Source organism: Zonotrichia leucophrys, chromosome 23 (assembly GCF_028769735.1).
Source record: "Zonotrichia leucophrys gambelii isolate GWCS_2022_RI chromosome 23, RI_Zleu_2.0, whole genome shotgun sequence".
In the NCBI taxonomy this organism is placed as follows: domain Eukaryota; kingdom Metazoa; phylum Chordata; class Aves; order Passeriformes; family Passerellidae; genus Zonotrichia; species Zonotrichia leucophrys.
In genome coordinates, this window is record NC_088192.1 from 94199 (window position 1) to 117939 (window position 23741).

The following is a 23741-nucleotide window of genomic DNA, read 5'->3' on the forward strand; positions in this document are numbered from 1 at the left end:
TATGGCTGCATATCTCTAGCCCCAGAGAAGCTCACTCCAGCTGCAGCTTCACACTAGTTTCAGAGGGTCACTGAGCCTCCAGGATGGAAGCCCCAGTTTAAGGAAAACCAACGCACTTTGTGTCTGCTGCTGCTCCAGTCACCCCCAGGACTCAGACAGAAAAGGACATTCAATCTCCAACTGCTGCACAAATAATTCTTCTAAGGTTTTAGCATTTTGCCACTGAGTACTGTCCTTGCAGCACAGCTCTAAAAAGGTGGAAAATTCTTATGTTAACACATTCTCACCTCGTGAACTGCTTGCTCTCCTCGTGCACTTCCATTTCACAGCTCTTAAACTCATTCAGCTCCTTCCTGATGGCTGCCTGCACAGAGAGGGAGATTTTTTGGAAAGGGCTCAGAGAAAGACTGGAGCAGCCACCCCAGTTTTCACCCCAGTCCATTAATGCCAAGCTGAATTTAATCTGCCCTCCCCGATGGGGACTGGGCAGTGCCCAGAGGTGGCCTGGGAGGACAAGGATAGGTAGTTCCCTGCCAATTTCTTGAGCCTGCAGGGAACTGCACTGCCATGACCAATACTCAGTATCCTTGCTGGGGCTGGGGAAGGGTCCAGAGCACCAGGAGCAGCTGGGCGGGGTGGGGGAGCTGAGCCTGGAGAAAAGAAGGCTCAGGGGGATCTTCCCACTCTCTACAACTCCCTGACAGGGGGTCAAGAGAGCTGAGGGTTGGTCACTTCTCCAGGTAACAAGCGACAGAACAAGGGAAAACTGCCTCAGGCTGAGGCACAGGAAGTTTAGATGAGATACAAGGAAAAATTTCTTCATAGAAAGGGCTGTAGTGGAATCACCATCCCAGGAACTGTTCAAAAATGTGCAGATGGGGCACCTGGGGACACGGTTTACTGGTGAACATGGTGGTGCTGAGTAAACAGTTGGACTCAATCTTCAAGGGCTCTTCCAACCTTAACGATTCCATGATTTTATCATTCTTACATCACTCAGAAACTGAGGCAGAAGCCACGCAAGGCTTTCAGACTGCGCCCACCTGGGCTCCACCTTGCCATGAGGCAGCAGGAAGCAGAGATGGGGCAGCACATGCAAGTGAAGGCACAGAGGGAAAGGTGAAGAGGTGAAGCCAGAGGAACAGAGCAGATCATCTTGGCTCACACCCATTTGTGTGGGCCACCCTGGCTGGCTCCTCTTCCCATGTGGGGACAGGAGACTCTCAGTTACCTTGTCAGCTGGAGTCAGCTTTGTCCATGGCTTATCTGCTCGCCGGTCATAGTCTTGAGCATCTGTTACTTCCACATATTCATTAAACCTCAGGATCTTCCTGGCCTGCAGCTCTGCCACTGTAGGCCTTTGGCTAAGCTGAACACCAGGAAAAACAAAGGAGGTTAGTCTGAGCCTTGTCCACACAGCAGATCCAGGACTAAGCACCCCAAGCAAAACTAAAACTAGTTCCCTCACTGTGCCTTAAGTACAGACAATACCAGATCCTGCCTGCAAGGGAATAGGTAAACCTCTAACAGACTGGATACTCGCACTGGGATCACAAAGCCAGGCTAGGGCAGAACCTGGGCCGCACTGTCATGGAGGAGGACACTGAGGGTTGTGGGAACAGCCGCTACAAGGGTGAGCCCTGCATGACAGCCCTAAACGCAGCTTCAGCAATGGCAGCACTCACACTTCACACCCACAGGCCTTGGGGAAGCTTTTCCCAGCCATGAGCAACAATCACAAGTAACTTGGATGTAACAGCTAAAAGCAGCTGTTACTTTAGAAATGGATTTCAGGGAGCCTGGTGTGAAATGGTGGCTGCTGAAGCACTGTGTTAAAGCAGCCAGGCCAGCAAACCTTTAAAGTATCAGGTGCCAAATTTAGTTCTCATCTCACTTGTTACGCTCACTGCCAGCTCAGATCCGTCACTGACAAAAACACGGCCCTGGTGCCAATAGCTCACCGTGGGTGACAGTCCACATTCCAAAGTCACTGCAGTGCGAGGGCACTGGGGACACTTGCACAAGAGCCCCGCTCTTGGCGCACAGCACGGCACCTGCAGCGTGCTCAGGGCCCCCGTGCCCGGCAGCCTGGCCAGGTGGCTGTCACCACAGGAGCCAGCAGTACCTTTCTGGTGAGCCGGCGCTTGATCTCCCGCTTCTCAGCTTGACGGTCAGCTTCATTTTTCGCTGCCAAGGGGAAAAAAAAAAAATTTTTCATGTAAGCATCAGGCTTTGAAAAGTGCTTTCTAGGCTTGAACAAAGGACAGTATTGAGCTGGATCAGATTATCTACAGATCTAAAGGCTTAGGACAGGCAGAGAGTGCAGTACAACTCGATGCCCTGTGTCACCTCCTGAACTGGCAGGGCAAATATGCCCCTTACACAACACCAGTAAGTCATTCACCTCAACGATTTAGGGCCATATCGCCAAAATACATCCAAGCCACTGTGCAGCCTGCTCCTTCACAAAGCTATTATAGTTTAAAAGAAAATAACAGCACAGATAAATATTTTAAATGGAAACTTCCTGAACTGACATTCACATTTCCACAAGATGTTTATTTATAACTTTTGCAGAACAAGATATGGCCAAGAGAAACAGTCCTGACTTTATGATGCACTGCTGCTTTAGAGATCATGCAAGGTAATGCTGTAATGTCTGGAACACAGAAGTCCAGCCCAAACAAAAATACCTTTCACAGTCCTTGCTGTGTAACAGCAGAGTCTAAACCAGCCCACACACTCTTCTCTGAGGTGGCAGGCATGAGACAGCTATTCCATCCATAATCATAGGATCACAGAATGGGTTTGGTTGGAAGGGACCCAGTCCCACCCCCTGCCATGGGCAGTGCACCTTCCACTCTCCCAAGTCACTCCAAGCCCTGTCCAACCTGGCCTTGGATACTTCCAGGCATGGGGCAGCCACAGCTTCTCTGGGCAACCTGTGCCAAGGGCCTCACCACCCTCATAGGGCAAAATTTGTTCCTAACATCTACTCTAAATCTCTTTCAATTTAAAACCACCCCCACCCAATACAAAAAGATGTTAAAGGCAAACTTATGGTGTTTCTCAGGACCACCAGAGAAATGCTACTCACGCTGAAGAATGTTCCTCTGTTCCAGTTCTTCTGCAGTTGGTCTCTGACTCAGTCGCCTGAAGAGAAGTGTGACAAGTACAGAATGTTGTATCTGGTCACTCATCAATAGCAGATAAAGGATGAAACTGCCTGGTTTCAGTGCCCTAGACACTCCTCACTCACCACTGAGGATCACTGCTGCCCTGTTTCACACTATGCTCTTGTCAAACAGCTGCTCAGCCACTGGCACGGCTTTGGGAAGGGCTATGGGCTCCCCAGCTCAGAAGCAGCTTTGCAAGGAGCTCAGACAGCAGAACCTGGATTGCCACCAGTCCTAGCTTCATCCACCACCAGCACCCACCCTGCATCCATCCACACCTTTTTATCCACACCTGTGTTTTACATGTCTGTAATCCTTGAGATTTTCCCCTCTCAGTCCATTTAACCTCTGGAAACAGGGGCCTGTCAGGGGGATATAGTTAACTCCAGGAAGAACTCCCAACTTTTCCAATGAAGGAGGAACAGCAACACAACCTCCCAGCCCTACTCCAGCTGCCATGCCCAACCACCCACCCTATTCCAGCACAAGCTGCTTGGACAAGGCACCAACTTTGTGCAATCCCACTCCACACACACTGATCATCATCATCATCTGTACCTGATCAGCGTTGTCCCAATCTGGTGACGGATTTCGTTCCACTCCTCCTTGCTCTTCCGAGGGAAGATGCTCTTCTCCTCCTGTGGGGCAGTGGTGTTCCCCAGCTTTATAGCAAGCGTATCTTTCCTCTTCACTTTGTTGGCCAGCGTGCCTGTGGAGAGGGAGAGCAACAGGATGCAGCTCAAGGCTACCGAGCCTGCCACAGCAGTCCCAGCCCTGTGCCCCTCCTTGAGCGAGAGCAGTCCTCTCTCCTTGCTCTTCCCAAGCTCTGCAATCACTGCACAGCAGCAGCAGCAGACAGCATTTTTTGTGTGACACCACATGCTCACCTAATGCCGTCCCACCTGAGGGGCTGGGACAGCACAGGCTGTCACAGGAGCCATCAGGAACTGAAGGAGTGCACTCAGCAGGTGATTGCACAGGTTTGGCTGCAGAGCCTTGGAAAAAGCAAGGCAGAGGACATGTGCTACATCATGCAACCAAGAACCAGCTGCTTTGAGGTGCTGTGGGACCAGTGCTTCGATCCAGATCTCAATGCAGCCAGGCACAAGTTCAGCAGAGCAATAAAAATGACACCTGCAATGTCAAAGCCTTACTGTTATGGCTTTCATCTTCTTCCTCATCCTCATCATCTTTATACAGGATGGGCCCCTCCGAGTCAGAGTCGCTCATCCCTTCGTCTCCTTCCTGCTCCTCCAGGAGGACCTGGGGTACCAGTGTGGGGATGACTGTGACAGACGGCACATCTCCAATATACACACGAGGACCTGAATTCTGTTCCTCTTCCTGGTCATCATCTTCCTCTTCCTCATCGTCTGGACTAACAAAAAGCACGCTATTACACCTCTGAACACTTGGCACAGGGCCTGCAGAATATCCCTAGAATCAATATGCCCTTAGCTCTCCCCTCAGGGAAGCCCAGAAACCAGGGGTGCAAGAGCCACTGCACCGTCCCCTCTCTTCAAAGCACAGGGAGCTCTGGCCAAGGAAATGACAGAGGCAGGTTCTGCAGAACCAAACTGCCCTCTGACTCCACTGCTTTGTGACTTGGAGATTCAGCTCTGCTACAACACAAGACAGTTCTTTTCCCACTTATGTTTAGCAAAATGAAAGGCTAAGGAAGGCCACAGATGGATAGAACCCGGGACCTTGTTTGATCTTGGTGCAGTTACAGATGGTCCAGGCCCGGATTCCTGGCATCAGCCTGTGTTTGTAGTCTGGAACCCATTTCCCTTTGTGAGCAATAAAATCCCACAGCCAGGGGTAATTTCATGGGGAAGATGCTCTGGTTCTTAAGAGCCTGAAACACAGATTTGGACAACAGGGAAAATGGTTTCAGCAGAGACCTAAGCCCTGTCCAGCACCGCAGGAGCTGGGAGAGCCGGCACACAAACAAGGAAGTACTCACACTTTGAGCATCTCAATGGTGACGGGCAGGGATCTTGTCCTGCCCAGGGTGCCATTGTCTTCTCCAAAACCATCGTTCTCAAAGAGCAAAGAGTGAGCCCTGTGGGACCCCTCGGGAGGTGGGGTGACAGGCAGAGGGCTGGCCAGAGCCTGCTGGATACGAATGTGCAGTGGGATTTGGGGCAGGCGAGGCAGCACGTGGGGTTCACCAAAGCCTTGTTCTGCTGTCCTCTTCGACGCCTCCATGGACCTGAAGTCTTCAGGAAGAGGAGGAGGAGGAATCTCCTTGGGCAGGTCCAGGGAGCACGGTGGGTCCAGGACAGGGGTGGATGTGGGCAGGACCATGCGTGGAGGTTCAGGGGGCACATGGGTGGGCAGCGGCGGCGAGGGCGAAGGTGGTGGATAAGCTGAGGTCACATGCACTGGGGTTGGTGCAGGGCGGCTCCCTGGCACTGTCCTGTCATTTGCGGGCTTAGAGGTGACAGCCTCTGACGAGCTGTTAGGCAGGAGGCCTCTCTTTGGAGGGAGAGGAGGGGAAGGCTTGGACAAGGCTGTACCACCGGTCATTACTTGGGAAAGTTCAGCTGAAAATAAAAACCACAAAAGCCACAATGTTTAACGGTGTATTTTCCAGATAAGCTTCACCAGTGTGGAAAAAACACGGCAATGCACTCGGAGTAAGCATTCTCTGCTACCTTTTATTGGAGTATCATAACAGAAATAGCCAGGTTACAAGGCCCTAGTTTGTCCTTCTAGCAGCAAAGGTAAGACCTGGGAGAGCAGCCAAAACCAAGCAGGCTGAGACAGGTTTGTGCATCCTGCTGCTTCAGAGAGAGAGAGAAATGGCACCAGCCCTTCAAAGACAGCACAGGAGCCTGCCCAGGAATGCACTTATGTGGGCACTTTGCAGCTCTATTTACAGCATGAAAGGAATCCAAGACATCCAGGACCCCCCAGACTTCAGTTGTGTTAACAGCTCCCCTGCACAATAAAGAACTTCTTGGGAAGACTCAAAAAGTCTTAAAGTCTTATTTTTTGCTCTGAGGCAAAAATCAGCACAGCTGCAGGCAGCAATGTGCATCCCCCTCTGTGTTCATCCATCAGACCCAGCCCAAGAATACCCTGCTGCCAGCAATCCTCAGGATGAGGTTCTGCTTCACTCCCTCTGATCTCTGTTCCTTAAGCCCCATATAAACTCATCTGCCGCTAACAGAAAAACTTTGAAAGATACCTAAAGCCTTTAGTCTTAAATATTTGCCGATTAATGGAGAAGAAAGAAAGAGAGACATGAAAAATGCCTCCAGTGAGCACTCACAGGATCCTCAAACGCCCCTCTGTTCCTAGGGAAATAGCAGCAGTAAAGACTGCTGTTCCTTTAGGAGTTTGCAGTTTTTAACACCCATGTATCCATGGCTTCTGGGGCTTGTAGAGGCTTTGCCTAAAGTGCCTGAGACTCACTACACATTTCCCTGGAGCGGGTGACAGCGACACCTGGATGCCCTCAGAACAGAGCTGGGGGAATCTGAGGTGCAGACACCACGAGAGGGTGCTGCAAGTGGGAGAGTTTCCCACGATAAGGCCACATAACTGGAGAGAGGTGGGCACATTTGTGAGATGTTTAGCATTTTTAGATTTTCCCCTTGTAGATTAAGGGCCAGATTGTGCAAAACAGAGTGTCCTCAGCTCCTGCCCAAGGGACTCCAGTGTCTCCTGAGCAGTGCTTCAAGCCTGGCAGGACCTCCGGGTGAGAGCAGAATTTGAAAGGGACCAAGGAGCTGTCAGAAGGAAGCTGCTGCTTGAGACACCAGAACTGCTCAGGAAATGAGCATCTTGGGGACAAACAAAGGGGTGACCTGCACAGTAACTCCCTCCCAGTCCTCAGGCTGTGACAGTGGCACAGAAGGACACCCCTGAAGTCAGAGCAAGCACCGAAGAGCCCTGGAGAGCTCACAAAGCCAATTCCACTCCTGCTGTTCAACAACAGTGACAGCACAAGGCTCACACAGCAACACCACAGCTCCAGCTCCACTGTGCCAGACAAGAGGGCTGTGGAGCCTCCTCTACATCTGCGTTCATACCCAGGGAACCAAAGAGAACTGCTGGTTCTCTCCTCCCCTGCACACCCCGCAGCTGCTCCCAGCCCAGCCCATGCTGCTGGGATGAGGCAGGATGGCTCCAAACACCTTGGATACACTGCTGTTTCCAGCCACATTTTTTATTCCACAAGTACCTCCTCCAATTAGAGCTGGGGCATTTCAAATGCCACCTGCAGCATGTGCAAGCAGCTTAAAGAAAACAAGAAGGTATTTCATGGAGTGCTCAAGCATGGTCAGGCTAATCAAGCTAGTCTGGCACATGGGAGTTATTAATACCATACCAAGGTCACTTGCAAAACCTGCCAGAGCAATCTGTCCACACCGAAAGCAGTGGCCCAGGCTATTTCAGATGGCAACCTGCACATCCAGCACTGCCTCTCAAACCACACCTGAGTAACACCTCCAGTTTCTGTGATAACAGTGCAAACCTGTCAGATTGATCTTCCCAGGAGCCTCCCTCCCCATCTGTGCTAACCTCTGCTAACACTGTCCAAAGATTAGAAGATGTCTGTGAAAGAACTACCTGAAATGCCAACAGGCCATTGCTGCATGGAAGTCATACCAACTCTCAAAATTGCATCTTTAAGATCCCTAGAACTCCCACAGAGAACAGAGATTAAATGAGCTTTAAGAAACTCTCACCAAATCTTCTGCTTAGAAAAATTACAAAGATAAAAACATTTAATTCTCTAAATGGGAAGATTCAGTTCAAATTACAGTTGAGCTTATTTATCCATGGGACAAGACATAGGGACAAGACTCATATGTCAACAGCCCAGCCACAGACCTTAGAGGAGGTGCCTGAGTATAACCAGGGAAGTCTGAATTATCCCTACCAGCTCCTGCCCTAAGTGGAAACCACATGGCCTGGCAGTGACAGCCATGCCAGACATTGTTTGGTGGGATGTGGATTCTTTGGATTTGTTTCTTGGTTTTTTTTTTTTTTCCCAAAAACAGCCGAAAGAAGGAATTGTCACTAACCACAAAACCTCATCCACCATTCCCAGCCCACAGTGAAGCATCAACATTCAGACACTGTCTCTTAGAAGTGACAGAGAAGAGGCAGGCAGGGATTCCCTCCTGCAGGTAGCTGCTGGGAACAGGGATAGCTCATGGCAGAAGACTCCAGTAATTACACTGTTCCCAGAACACGTGTGTCCTGGCTAAACACTGGCAGATTTGAGTCCAAACTGGACTGTTTTCAGGAAAGATGGTCAGACATTCGGATGCAAATAAAAATCTTTCCTTATGAAGGGAAGAGCGTCTTGGAGCAGCGGCTCCAGAACATCTCAGGGTACAAAAACCAGTTTGTGGGGTCACTTACCTATGAGTGAGTTGCTGTTTCTGTTGGCAGGTTTGGGAGGAGGAACAGGAGGCTGTTTGGCAGCAGCTGTGCTGGGTGTACTGGTGGGAGCAGTAGTGTTGGCACTGGCAGGAGCAGGGAGCAGAGTCCTGGGGGCTGGGCAAGGGGCAGCTGTGGAATTGACTGTCTTTGCTGCCATGGGGGCTGTGCTGAAGGGGGCAGTTTTTGCAGTGCTGCTGGCAGGTACTGGATCCTTTGCCTGTACTTCGTTTGCCTCCTGGGAAGTGGAGGGAGGTCTTTTTGGAGGAAGAAGAGGTTGTCTGGGAACATGTGGCTCCTGAGGTGGTTCCAGTTCAGGCCCAGGGTGGCTGCTGGAGGAGCCTGCAAAGGGAGGCAGCTCAGTTTAAGGCACCAGAGGGTCCACTGAGGGTAGGAAGGATCAGATGAGAATTTAGAACTGGTTACAGGAGAGCCCTGATTTTGCACACGTCTGGTTTCTTACCCTGCCTCTTTGGCTCCTCCACTGGAACAGGCTTCCTAAGGCTGGGTGGCTTTGTGGCCTCTTCCTCCTGGCTGGGCAGGTTACAGACCCCAGGGCCCCCAATAGGGACAGTGTGGCCATTCTTCAGCGCAGGTGGGTTCAGCTTCTCTGCCTCTTCACCATCTGCAAGGGGACAGGAGGACACAGAAGCAAAGAGAAAACACTTAGAAGGCAGGGGAGAGGAGAGGTGGCTGGGCTGACTCAACCATCATGGAACCACACCAACTTCCTTCTGGCTTCTGAAGGAGCTTCAGCCACCTCTGCACAGGACAGCACAGCAACCCAACCAGCTGGAGCTGAGAGCCCTTGATTTCATTATCAATGACTAAATCACACAGCACTGTATGCTATCAAGGGCTTTTCTTCTCCCTGTCCTGCCCTTGCTCTTTTGTTACAGATTAGTGTGCCCAGTGCCATGCTGCAGCACAAGGAAGCTTTAACTGAAGCCATAAATCTCCAGTAGCTTCTGTATCCACCCTCCACCACAGAGCAGTCACCAACTCCCTGCAGCAATGCAGATTCCAGCACGAGCCGACTCATCTACTGCATGTGCAATAAGGGACTTTTGTAAAGTCTTAAGATTAGCGGAAGCACCTCTGTTTTCCTCATTTCTACCCTGAATTTGGCACAAAAATTGCTGCTCAATCCAAAACATCAGCAAGGCAGATTTCCTCACTTTACCTTTGTTTCAGTAAGATGTAATGACACAGCTCCAGAATTTTATGTAGCTCACTTTAAATACTTCTGCTTTTACAAATTCTAGCATGGAGGTTCCCAGTGTTAAAGCAAGACCTCTTTTTGGAAAAAACCCCATCCAATCCAACCCATGCTTTTGAGGGTCCTGAAACTCCTAATCCCCATGAGGAAATACTCCACCATTCTCAGTAATTGCCCTGACAGGACAAATTTTTGACAGTATTACTCTCAAAAAAAGACTCAGCATCCACCTCTGAGGGGGAATTGCCTATTTGGACTCAATTTCAACTCAAGAAAACTTAAATAAATACATCATCCATTAAAGATCCTTTTCAATTCATCTGCCATCTCTGATGGAATTTGAGTGTGTGGCATCCATGCTCTCCAGGTGCTGGACCCCAGCACATTCTGCTGTTCTGATTTTTGACAATCTATTCCACTGCCCTCCTCACTTTTCCTCTCCCTCCAAAGTGCTACCTCCCCTTCCCTAACCTGGTGTTATTCAGAAGCTTCCCAGGATTTCTTTTCCACAAGAAGCAGCCTCAGTTCCTGTGAGGAGCTGGTAGACAGCGCTGCCTCGCTCACTCACTGCCCTTCCCTGAAATGCAGCCGGCACAAACAGCAACAAGAGGGAGTTTCCTCCTCAGCCAGGGCTGAAACTCAAGAGATGAGACAGAGATTTTTATGGCAGCAACGGCCTCTGGTTATCCAAAATTTTAGCAAGGGACATGGGAGCAGTATGATCCAGCTTTCCTCACCACTTTTCCACATCACACAAATCCCAGCCAGGTGAGCGGATGGTGATCTGACAACTTATTTTGGCAGCATGATCTCAACTTGGAGACATCAAAGATGAAAGAAAAGGGGATAAGACTTCCCAGACAGCGGTGCAAACTTTAATAAGCCTAGTGGTGACTATGATACCATACCATGAAGCATCTCTTGGAAGATATGCCCCTACCCAAGCAGCTCAGAATTCACCCATTTATGATTGCTCCCCCAGCCTGAGCCCCGGGGGCAGAACCTCTCCCATTTGGAACAGCAGGAGATGGTGAGGGACAGTGTGACAGCAGAGGCTGGCAGGACAGCACAGAGAAGGACAGGATGGGAAGGGACCACAGCACAGCCCTCCCTCCCTGCAGGAAGGTGTTCCAGACAGGCACTGCGCTTCCTCAGCACCATCTTCCTCCCTGAACAGGCTGCCTTCCTCCCAGGTGGGAAAACAGACAAGAGAGAGCATTGAGAAGGGTAAGGCAGGCAGGAATCACCTCAGCAGAAAGCCCTTAGATTTGTCTCCCAAGGGTGAGGTTTGGCCAGGGGAAGATCAGCAACACAGACACAGAAGTTTGTTTGCAGACTCACCCTGCTCAGGCTCTTCCAACAGAACCCCTCTTTTTACCAGCTCCTCTCTTGGCTTTCGCATAGAAATCTTTCGTTCTAAAACTGATATTAAATTGGAAAAAAGCACTCAGAAAACAGGGCAAGCTTGAAGTTCAAGAAGGTTGGTTTTTTTCTTTTAAAGAGGTTCTCTAGAGGAAATAAAATGGCTTCAAATTTCATTGGTTTTGCATGGATTAAGAGGAGAGAGAAGGAACTACATGTTCAGACCTGCACTTCACACTGCACTGCTGATTGTGAAGCAAACCCTCCCTCCTCATAGCTGCTTGGGGAACTTCCTTGAAAGAAAGGAATTAATCTGTCTGAAACTACAGCTCCATGGCAAGGTGTTTCTGGAGAGATTGCAGGTGCCAGCCCACCACCAAAGTCCCATTTTGGTTCTTGTACGTGTCAGCACTCAGGCTTGTGACAGCAAGCCCTTCTCAGATGGATGGAGGCAGGGACACCCACCCAGCCCCTGTCACTTTACCTTCTGAAGTCTCCTTGAATTTGTCACTGCTTTTCTTTTTCCTCCACTTCCAGGGTTTGAAAATCTTGCCAAAGCTTGAGAACTTGCTTTTCCTCTTTGTCGGAGGTGTGGTGTCACCTGACTCCAAAACATCTACCCCCATGCTGGCATCACTTGGGGCGTGATCCCCGTCTTCAGCTGCACAGAAAAGAAGGAAAAGAATAACGAATTACTTCTGTGCTGCAAGTAACAGCTCCCATCTCCCACCAACCCACCCCACACTGGGAATGGTGGCACACACTCATGCAGAAAAGGGAACAAGACTGTCTGTGGCTCCACTGAGCCCTCACATCAGCTTGGCGAGACACAAGTGGGCTTCTCAACATAAAAAGGGCAAAGGGAAGCTGGTAAAGGCCTTCCTGATGAGACAAAGGTTACAGAACCCCAGAATCATTAAGGCTGGAAAAGACCTCCATGATTGTTGAATCCAATCTATGAACAACCTCCACCTTGTCACCAGCCCAGAGCACAGAGTGCTATGTCCATTTGTTCCTTGGACACCCTTCAGGGCAAGGGGCAGACTGTGCCAAGGACTGATAACTCTTTAAAAGAATAAATTCCTCCTGATGGCCAACCTGAACCTTCCCTGGCACAACTTGATGCTGTTTCCTCCTGTTCTGCTCCTTGTTCTCCAGGGGCAGAGCCTGACCCCGACCTGCCTGCACCTGCCTGTCAGGGAGATGAAGGGAGTGAGAAGGTCCCCCTGAGCCTCCTTTTTCTCCAGGCTGAGTCCCCCCAGCTCTCTCAGCCACATATTAATTTAATTTTGCAGTGTCACAGCTTGGCCCATGAACACAAACCACTTCCCTACATTTTCTCATCTTCATTTGGAAGCAGCTGGTGCTGGACACAAGTTCATGACCACAAACACCTTCCTGCCCACTGACCTGGCATTCACAACTCTCCGCACCCCAAAATCACCAGACCCATTCCAGCAGCTGGATGTGCTAGATTTTCCCCTCTCTGATTTTCCTTCTATAAATAAGGGCAGCAAAGCTGGCCAAGAGCAACAACTCCACAGGAAAGCGACACAATACAGGCCTGTGCTCCACCTACTGCAGGAGTCTCTGGAGAGAAGCACAAGGAGGACATGGAGGCGGGAAGGGACATGCGAAAAAACCAAGCAAAAAAAAAAACCCATCCCCAACTCAAAAAAACCCCACTTCTGAAGCAGAACCAGAGCAGAAAACACTAATTTGGGGACTATTGATTCTGCCTTGGCTGATGTTGCCGTTTTAGGGTATTTGATGGAACACAGAGAAGAACTTACAATGAGCAGAATCTAACACTGCCTGCAAAAAAATAAAAAAATAAAAATCAGTGTGCACAAGCTAAAAGTGAAGCCATCTGGTGCCCACTCCATGGCAGGATTTCCAGAGCCAGAATCCCTCAGCTTCAGCACTAGAGACAGGAGCACTGCAGCCCTGGAGTCGTACATGCAATTTTAACAAGCAGTATTCACTGTGCTCAACAGAGCATTCCCAAACTTCACCAGGCAGGCACGAGCGCTTGCCAAGCACAGGCTGTAGGTGGAATCTGAAGCCCAAGTGTCAAAGGCATTTCCCTCACCTTTCCAAGGAGAACAGTGCTGAAGGCAGCCGTACCAAGCTTGCCTTATATCTACCCCTTCTCTGGTTGCTCTGAGGAATGTCACTAATGCGCTGCCTACCACCCAAGATGGCAGAATGCTGCACTAAGCAAAGTAAGTTATTAAAAGAAAACTCAACCATCAGCTCCAGGGATTAATGAAGAGCCCTCAGCACCCTGGAACATCTCCATTTCCAGTTAGAAGGAGAATGACGAGCATTCCCCTGCCACAGTCCCCTTGTAACAGCCAGGGAGGAGCACAGGACATGAAAGGACCAGCCAGAACTGCAGGAGACACACAGTACCTCCGAAGGAGGAGCAGCTAAGAGCAGAGAGGGTGGGGAGAACCCACATGTGACTACTCCTGCCAGACCTCTTCCAGCAGCTCCTGCAGCCCAGGTCCAGCTGTCAAAGCAAATACCTTCCCAGGGTGGAGTTTCACCGCCAGAGCGGCAAGCACGCAGGTGAACACAGGAGGTTTCACAAGACCTTCACATCAAGAGCAAATCACCCGGTCCTGCTTCTCTGCCTCACTGCTCCCTCGGCCGTGGTACAGCTGCTCACAGGCTCCTGCTGGGAGTCAGGTGTTGTCCAACATGGAAACACTTGGTTTTGTTCATTTATAATCACTTCCATGCACAAAAGCAGCCAGGCAAGAGGGGGACACATGCACACTAGAACACAACACTGTCCACATAATTTCCACCACCCTTTTACTCTGTGTAGACTAAAACTTGACAAGTTACTAAACATTCTGAGACCATTCCAGCCCACTGCTCACACTGCAGCCAGGGAAGCAACTCCTTCCCTGATCCTCACTGGGATTTGTTCTGTCCTCTTGTGCAGAGGACAGGAGAGCCTGTCCTACCCTTCCACAGCACTCTTCCTTTTCCCATCCCCAATTACCACAGGGACATAGACATCTAAAGCAGTCTGTTGTGAGGCAATTATGACACTGAGGACTAATGAGCGGGTGGATCAGCAGCTGGAGGTGAGATTCACAAATTTGCATTCAAATAACCTTATTGTTCAATGATTGTTCACTTTAGATAGTGCTCACACTCCCTCCAAAACGGACCTTCCCTTGCATTCACAGCCAATTTTCTGCTGAAATTTCCACGAAATGGTGCAGAGAGGACATCTCTTCCCTGTGAGGGCAGAGAATCCACCTTGCTGAGGCTGTGCCTCCTTCTGCTCTGCTCTACAAGGAGGGTCCTTAAGCTGCTTTGCAATGCAAGGGGGAAACCCTTCCTTATCTGAGTTATGCACTGGAAAACCGGGAAGGAACCACAATGCCATGCTAGGGGAACAAAATAGGGCAATACATAAGGACCCAGACTTGGAGGGAAGGGTGGGAAGCACCAGGAATCTGATGCCTTCACCCGACCTGGCCCAGCAGCAAGGCTGTGTCCAAGAGATCAGCCTCACCCTCACCGTGGTGGAAAACCCATTTCAAATACATGGAAAATGTTAAATGAGGTCACACAGCCCTGGGTGAAGCCAGCAGAGTCCTCATGAGAAGGTCAGAGATTCCCAGCTGGCAGGTCCCTAAAGTGACCCCACGCCAAAGCAGGACCTTGTTCAAGCCTTCTGGAAGCAGTAGTCCACGTTTTGGAAAAACGACCCACAGAGCCCACCATGACAGCTGGATGCTGTGCTTAATGTTCCAACAGAGCCCTGGTTGAGGAAAAATCAGGAATAAAATACGCGGTGCAACTTCAGCATGCTGCCTGATGCTCCCAGAGGAGATGGCCTGGAACCCTTGGAGCTCAGAACCCAGCTGGTCCAGGGACTGCGTGATGCCGCAGCTGCCTCCCAGCCAGAGCCTCCTGCCACTTCAGATCCCCTCTCCCAAACACTTAAGCTGTTCTGATCTCATTCTATCCAAACAAGCAGGTGAATTTGAGCTGTTTAAAACAGCAGATTTATGTTAACTCAAAATGTTTAGACTGAAATAATCTAGGGAAACGTCATAAAACTGGCACAGCCCGAACACACAAGAAGGCAGGAAGCTCCAGTAGTGCCAAGCAACTTGGAATGCAATTCCCTATTGCTTTGCCTGGCCACCTGGTCCTTCCAACTCTCCCCTGCAGACATATTTTTGCTTAAATCTTGCACTTAAATTTCATGCAGAAAAAAGCTCCTTTTCCACTGCATCTTGTGGTGTTGAGTGACCCCAGTCTTTTTTGTTTTTCCCAAAACAGAGAAACCATTTCAGTGGAAGGAGCTAGAGACCCACAGTTGGTCTCTCCCATCCTCAGCAAGTGACTGCAGTGAGGTGTCACCTGCTCCAGCACCTGGAGCTTGGGCCAGACTCCTTCCATCCACAAACCAGAGTTCACCCAGAACCTGATCCATCTCTTCTTGTAGCAGCTACTACAGGATCCCCACAAATGCCAGGAGCTGCTGTTCATAAGGAACTTGCTGGGCATTTCTGTCTTTGGGCAAATGAGGTACTTCAGCACAGCAACTCTTCTTACTCACCCTTATTTCCTTCCCTAAGGAACACATACGCCGGAAGCTCTCCACTGAGCAGGCCCGCAAGGTGCAGGGGAAGTTTTGCAGGGAACATGGCTGCTCCTCACACCCCTCAGGTACCTGGAACACACCGGTACCTGTGGCTCCAGCAGGACCCCACAGCTCCCAGCCCGCACCACGGCACCTGCCACGAGCCTTCTTGTTGCCACCACGCTGTGGATGCACAGGCTGGAGAGGACCCAACTCCCTTCCCTTCCCACCCTGCTGTGTCCAGCAGAGCAGTCAAGAATCCGAGAAGCTTCCAAGCAAACAGCAACAACTCAAAAAGCAAACACTCTTTGAGTGAAATGCTGTTAAAAGTATCCAAAAAAGCACTTGGGGTAAATGTTTCTAAACTTCCCTAAAACAGCTTTAAAAACTTGTGTGCATTTTCCTGAATGGTCCAGGGAAGAAGTGAATCCTGACCTTAAAGGAATGAAAGGTTGTGGTCACAAAGCAGCCTCAAACAGTCCCAGCCCTCAGCTTCCCTGTGTTTTGTATGTTTCTAATCACCATAATCTTCACAGGACTCTCCTTAACAGCATCCTGACACAGTTAATGCAAGAACCATCTCCTCAAGTTCCAGACTGAATCAGTAGGAACCCTGAGAGCTGTGCCATGAAAAAAGACTTCAGGGAGCAAATGAGCAGTTGAGGAAACACCAGGTCTGCTGGCCCCAATCTCCAGAAAGCACAATATCATTACACCAAGCCCACTTCCCTGGAAATTACTGCTGTTCTTGGCATTTGATGAGAGAAAGAGCCTAAGACTGACCAGGTCAGCTTCTAACAGTAAGTAAATCCAAGCAGAAGATGCTGTTAATCTCCACAGTACAAAGTCAACTGAAGTTTTACTTCCCTTCCACTCTATCACATTATTTTTAGCAACTCTTGAACCAGACTAGCTGCAGTGAACTGATGGTGGGGAAGAGAATCACTGGTTTAATCTGAGCCCTAGAAATGCTTGATAGGGTCAAAGTTACAGAAGTGAAAAATAATGAAGATAATAGTCTGTATCTTGAGGGTGATCTTTGTCTGCCAACGTCCATTTCTTCTCTGAAAATCAGAAAATTCCACTTTACAGATGAGGGTGAACAATTGAGCCCAGCCAGCTAACAGCAAGTGGGAATGAGAGAAAGGCAGCAGCGGGATGTGGAAAATCTCCTCACAGCCAGTGCTGGGAACAGCACCCACGACAGACCTGGAGCAACACCGACCCCACACAGCACTCGGGAAGCAGGGCTGCTCCTAGAGCTTACGCAGTCGTGTTTTCTCCAGCCTGTTACTGAGATACTTCACAATGGAGAGGGAAAACAAGCAGGGAGATGATTGCCAAGCCCTTCTGCCCCTGAAACTGCTGCAGCTGCCCCAAAAGATGGGTGACATCAATCACAGGGAGGCAATTCTTGGTGGCTTTGGTCCCAGCTCACTCTCAGGGCTGACTCCTGGCCCATGCAGGTGAACATTCCCACTGTCCAAGTGCTTTGCAAATGCAGTATCCCTGAATCCACGCCAGCCAGAGGCTGTTCCTTAGAACAGCAGCTTGGAGCCTGTCTGAAGACCAGAGGACGTGTTGCACAGTGATTGCACGTGAAATCAGTAAGAGAATGGAAGGAAATGGAGTTATTTCTCTAGTTTCTCTCCCCAGCTGGGCGCAGGTTACACAAGTTCCACATTCCACTCCTCCCAACTGCTCCTGCAGTTTCACCTGCAGTGCTGGCCTGCTGCAGCCCCACAGCTCCCTGGTCTCCCCTGCCCTGCATTACTCACCAAGAGCACCTGGATTTACCGGTCTCGAGAAGTGCGGCTGCCCCATGGGATCCTGTTCGGAGCGCTCTCCGGGAAGAGGTGGGAGGAGAACAGAGGAAAAGTCTACGCGGAGAACACTTCACCCTCTAAACGGTAAATCCACACTCCGGATGAGGAAGGAGGCTGGTCAGGAGGCACTCCCAGCTCTCAGGCCACGGTGTCCGATGGTCCGGCACAGGTCCTGCTCGCCCTGTGCCCCATGCCTAGGCACTTGATCCTCATAAATAAGTGTCCGTGCCAGCTCCCTTCACGCAGGAATGCCTGTCATTCCAGAGCCGAGCTGGCTAGGGCGAAGCTCAGGAAGGGGAGGAGACAGGCAGCCAGGATCCAGCCACTGAGCTGCACAATCCAAATTACCAACACCCCTCGCTCCTTCCTCGCATCCCGTTCAGCAAGAGGAGAGGAAAGCTGGGAGCGAGGAGAAGGAGAGCAGAGTGTTCTTCTCAGGGACGGGCTTGGAGAATCCATGCACAGCAACACACCAAGGGGTTTCACCTCCCAAAATGGGATGAAGGAATTTCCAGCCTACCTGTGCCAGCTAAACACAAACTAAGGCAGTCAGGGATGAGACAGCCGCTCTCTAAGTGCTGTGGGAGCTGCATTACCCCCGAGCAAAGGGAATTTCAAAGACAGTCTGAGCTGATATGCATCTAGCCAAATGTAAAAATACAATTTCATGCAATTCCCCTCTCCACTAAAGTTACCAGGTAGCATGTCTTCTCTTGTAATTTAAATTTAACAATGGAAAATTTAAATTTAACAAGGAAAGTAAAAGTTTAGTTTCTATTCATGTGTCACAACTTGATGGTTAAGGTAACAAACATCCCCCTCAGCCATCTGCCTCACAATAAAAGATCTCCAAAGTTTAAATATGTCCATTTGGATTCCTTCACTTATCACTATAATTTGGGCAAGGACTTCTGTGAACCTACAGCTCATTTACCCTATACACCCTACAACAGAGAAGCAGGAAAATCTTTATTTATTCATTTAAAGTAGGTCTGTGGTGCCCCAGGAGCAAAGAGATACAAATCTGTTTTTCAAATTGCAGCTGGCTCTGGCCTTAAGCATCATTCAGGAGTACCAGCCACCCTCTGCTCTTTTAGGGGAGAAAGTAAAACCCCACCAGAAAACAGCTGACAACATGCACAAAGCACCACAAACCCAAAAGTAACACCAGCATCATTATCTTCAAGGGAACTCAAGGCCAGAAAAACCCATCAGCCCATCCTTCAGCTCCACATCTGAAAGGAAAGGTGCAAATTCTGTCCCAGAAAACAAAACATCAAAAAATGTCCCCGCCTCAGCTGCAGCCTGAGGTCAGAGCATGAGGGCAGCTCCTAAGAAACCCTCTGCTTTCAGAGGGCTTTGTTTCACCCCTGGGGAAAAACACAGGACAAAGCAACCTGCCCTTGTCCCACTGGACATCCAGGATAAAGGAAAGCCAACACTTCAAGCAAGGAAGAGTAATAAAAGGCAAAAATTCCCATAATAATGAGAAAGACCATCTGACTTTGCTGCACAGCAACCAGAAGAAACCAGAGCAACTGTTTTACTCCTCAGGGACAGGTGATGACTTTCTTAAGATGAAAAAGTTGGAATAGCAAAAAGCTTTCTAAAGGAGAGCAAAATGGGAAACAGCTGATTGTCCCTTCAGCATTTTCTTTTAAAATACAGTAACGAAGAAACACCAGTTACATGAAAATTTTATGTGATTTAAGGAGAGGCAGATGGCTGAAATAAAAAAAAAAAACAACAGGCAGCAAACACTCAAACATGGGGTACATGGCCTTCTTCTGAAGTTTCATTTCCTCTCCATCCAGCCCAGCATCCCATTAAACCCCTGGCATTTCCATGTTCATAATCTGTTTATATACATTGTAAAAGGAACTCTTCTGTATTGTTTCATTTTAAAATCTAATGAAACCCATGAGCCCAATATTAGCTCCTCTAATAAAGGCAGTGCTGTTCACATTTCGGTTCACACCGACGTGAAATGCTACATTCACCCAGGGTGACTCAGACATTTGTGTTCCATGATTCAGCCACAGGAACATTAAGAAGGACTCCAGCATTATCCCATCCCTGCCGATGGAGCTGTTTAAACCAGTGATACTGGGCGTTTTCCTCAGAGCTCATCAGCAGAGAGCCAGCAGGAGCTACAGGGCCTGTAGGGCTCTTTCACTGGGGGAGATGCACCCACTAAAATCCTCATGCAGGGACCACCTCACCAGGAGGGCTAGCAGGGAGGAGGAGAAGGGCAGCACCATGACTCTGGATGTGTTTTATGGAATTATGGAATGGTTTGGGTTGGAAGGGACCTTAAAGTTTATCTCACTACACCCTTGCCATGAGCAGAGATGCCTTCCACTATCCCAGGTTACTCCAAGCCCTGTCCAACCTGGCCTGGATCACTTCCAGGGGGAGGCAGCCACAGCTTCTCTGAGAAATCAATTCCACTCCCTCAACACTCTCACAGGGGAGAATTTCTCCCATCTAACCCTACTCTCTGTCAGTTTGAAGCCACCCCCCCTTGTCCTGTCACTCCTTGTGAATGGCCTCTCTCCACCTTTCCTGCAGGCCCCTTTCAGGTACTGAAAAGCCACAATTAGGTCACCCCAGAGCTTCTCTCCTCCAGGCTGAGCAACCCCAGCTCCCTCAGCCCTTCCTCTCAGGAGTGGTGCTTCAGCCCTCTAATCAGTTTGGTTTCACCACAGTTTTTGTTTTCAGCTTTGGGAGAAGAAAATGAAAAAATCTTACATGATCACATAACAGCTGTGTCTGCCCAGAGAGAGGAACCCTTCTGAGCAGCGCAGCCATCACCAAGGGCAGCAGGCAGGGAGTCACTCTGAACAAATGAGCACAACGTGACGCTCTTCCTTTCCCCTCACATGGAATGAAAGGCCAGTGTGGAAGTGGAAAATGGGTTATTTATAAGGCAGCTGGCATCACATTGTTTGCGTCCTGCAGACTTTGATGGTTCTGATGAGACAAATGGGAGCTGGACTGCTCCTACACCACATGACTTCCTTCATGCTTCCTGTGACATTTCCAAGAGGGAAACTCCTATTTCCCAGAGCATTCCAGTTAGTCAGCACAGAGCTCCACCTCAGACAGCGAAGGGCAGCAGGTCCAGCATGCCAGGGGCTCGGGGCCACCACCCCTGTGCTGGGCAGGTGAGCATGCCATGTCCCACAGCAGTCCAGATGCTGGCCACGACAGAGGCTGCTGTGCCAAGGAGCTGAGTGACAGCACCTGCAGCCCCACCTTTGGGAAGGTGAGGCCGTGTTCCTGGAGAGCCCTGTGGTCACAGCTGGAGCACAAGGAATGGGCTCAAAAGTTGTAACTAAACTGGGCTGTGAGCCCAGAGGAGCTTAAGGCAAAAATACCCCCCAGCCTCATTTTCCAGGGGAAATACAACTTCCATTGGAAGTAAGCTTTACCCAGTACTGGAAAAGCCTCACCGTCTCCTCACCACTCCCTGCAATTACAACACAGGCCAAGTATTTTCTTGTTTACTAGTGAGGGAATGCTGAGGAATGTCATCTTGACAAAATTAAAGATTCAGTCACATCTTGGCTGACTTGACTAACCCTAATTTGATCACTATGGTGATTCATGGCTTTGCCATCTCAAGGCAAGGGAAACTCCAAAGCTGATGAACAACTTTTTGGAGCACCTTGAAGCAGCATTAAAAGAAAGTCTGTACAGAAGCCAAAGGAAGCACACATATAGGATACATTCCAGCAAAGCATCAGGCATTAGCAAAGCATCAGCATGTTCCCAACAGGGAAGCATTAAGAGGCAGGATACCCATCTGCCACTTCCAGCTACATTATTAGGAACGCATTAGGCAAAAACACGAACAAGAAAATTACATTAATTATTGCATTGTTTACAGAAGAAACAGGAATGGCATTTAGCTTAACTCTTGTTTAACCCTCTCCTGCAGCAAAAACTCAAGATATTCAGAGAAAAATGTATAAACTGACATCACCTGAGGCCCCCCATTTCAAAACACAAGGATGAAGAAAATCAAAATCTATTCCCCTCCTTCCAAAGCATTGCCCAGCACAAGTTTTTAGAGTTGGCCCAGCACAGCACACAGTGCTCTTCCCAAGAGCACGGCTGCTGCACAGTCACATCCATCACAAACAGCCTTACAGAACAAACCCAACTCTTAAAGACTTCACAGCTCTGTGCAGACATTATCCAACATAAACAAGTCCTCCAGCAGAGTAAGTACATCTATGCCACTTATAAAACCCATGGGACAAACTCTGTTTTGCACAACACTGCTAGTTAACAACAAAAGCTAACAGCAAAAATATAGTAAATATGAAACCTCTAAATTCAGATTAAACTGCAATTAACCCTGAGAGGGAGGAGTATATTTAACTCTAAGTCAGTCTTCAGCGTATAGGTCAAAGTCCACAGACTCATGATCCCAAATTCCTCTTCCTACCTCTAATCCTTCAAGATGTCAAACTTCAGCTGCAAGCCTCTCTGCTCACACAGTAATTGGAAAGAAAAGCAGCAAGATTCCTCTGTGAAAGTTGCTTCCTCTTTTAAACGTTTCACAAAAATCTCAGTAGATGGATTTGCTCTTCATACCCAAAGCTGAAACTGCAGCAAACACCTTTGCTCTGCCAACCCAACGGGCTTGCAGCAGCCCCACCGCACCAATAATCCAAATTATCCTTCAACACCTCCAGCTCTCCAGTCTGAAGTTACATTTTTTCCAAATTACTGCACAAGCCAGGCAGTGCCAGGGCATCCTACCACCCCTCACTCGCCTCACTCGTCGCTTACAAAAGCGCCTTGGTTCAGTTTTTGGGGAACACCCAATTTTCTGCACCTGCTCTGCTTTAATTATTGACTAGGCGAGGAGATCCTGATTAAAATGCAAGGCAAGTCTGGCACACAACCTCAGCTTCTGATCATCGCCCGCAGATACAGTTGGAACAGAAACCCAAATTCCCTGCCACAGCTCAGGAATTAAAAGAAAGGGTGGATCAGTTTCACTTGGGGCACTTAAATTCAGCAAGGAAAATACTTTTTGTACCCTTGCCACTGAAAACTCTCACAACATTTGAAATTTTAAACCGCAGCTTTAGGTTCGCACACAGAGAGAAGGTTTAAAAGCTTCCTTTCAATTGTACTGTGTTTTTACAAGCCATTTCTGCCAGAGTAAACCTAACAGGTAATTACAGGTCTGACCTCCTTCTATTGCACAAATATGCCTTTGGAAACAACGCAGATAAATATTTGCCCAATACAAGAAGACAACTCCAAGAGGAACCATTCCAGTTTATCAACTCTGTGATTCATGTTGATACAAGCTTTATTCTCTATTTAAGGAACAAGATAACGCTTAGGAAGTGCATCTGCCCAAATTATGTTTCATAGATCTGCCATGGGCCACCCTAAACAGTGGCACAGCCAGACCTCAGGTCACACCCAGACAAGAGCCATCAGCAAGACAGGGAGTGAACTTCCACTCCAGATATTGACCCTTGCTCAACCACCAAGGGATCTCTGAGCAGCAGCCAGGCTGAAGACAGAAACCTAGTAAAACATTGCTGCTAATGTGAATAAAGCAGTGCTGGGGTTGTGCTGTGTAACATTCCGCTCTTCCCCTTTGGAACTGGGGAGATAATTATGGAGGCCCAAGGGAGCTGAAAACAAAACGAGAGCACTCCACCTGCCCCCTCAGCCTGATCCTGAAATCCCAATCCCAGATGCTCCTATTTTCTGCCAGTACCAAGGGAACTTGGGAAAACAAGGCGGTGGCAGCCACAGCCACCAAAAGCCATCCAGGAAGAAGGCACAAAAATCAGACAGGATGATTGTGTCCCAAACCATGCAGACCTTGAGCCCCCCAAACCCAACACTGTTTATGCATCACACTGACTCACAGGAGTGCAGGGACAAGGCCATGGGAATTGTTTACAGTGTCAAGGTCCTTGCATAGAATTAAAGGAAACGTCAAGAGATGAGATAACACCAACAGTTCTGAAGGTACAGAATCCTAACCTTGTAGGAAGCTATTTCTCCCTGAGTTGCTCCCCTCTCTTGCAGGAATAACCCTTCACACATTCCCAGATTCCTCATTTCACCTCATTCCCTTCATCCTGTGTCTGTAC

General features: G+C 49.1%; 1 protein-coding gene across 7 annotated transcripts in view; it reads right to left on the reverse strand.

Annotated features, from left to right (window-relative positions):
* PHACTR4 (phosphatase and actin regulator 4) overlaps positions 1-23741 on the reverse strand; it is a 49456-nt gene that overhangs the window by 1531 nt on the left and 24184 nt on the right. For 3 of the 7 annotated variants that reach the window (XM_064731456.1, XM_064731457.1, XM_064731458.1), the window contains exons 3-13: positions 11645-11821; positions 11140-11220; positions 9043-9204; positions 8562-8921; positions 5143-5725; positions 4331-4554; positions 3735-3885; positions 3098-3153; positions 2126-2187; positions 1232-1369; positions 288-364 (exon numbers count right to left, since the gene is read on the reverse strand). In XM_064731456.1, coding sequence (XP_064587526.1) covers positions 288-364; positions 1232-1369; positions 2126-2187; positions 3098-3153; positions 3735-3885; positions 4331-4554; positions 5143-5725; positions 8562-8921; positions 9043-9204; positions 11140-11220; positions 11645-11821 — 2071 coding nt within the window. Of the gene's footprint in view, positions 1-287; positions 365-1231; positions 1370-2125; positions 2188-3097; positions 3154-3734; positions 3886-4330; positions 4555-5142; positions 5726-8561; positions 8922-9042; positions 9205-11139; positions 11221-11644; positions 11822-17556; positions 18179-22060; positions 22365-23741 lie in introns of those variants that run through there. The other 4 variants (XM_064731459.1, XM_064731455.1, XM_064731460.1 and 1 more) reach the window with 4 other exon arrangements.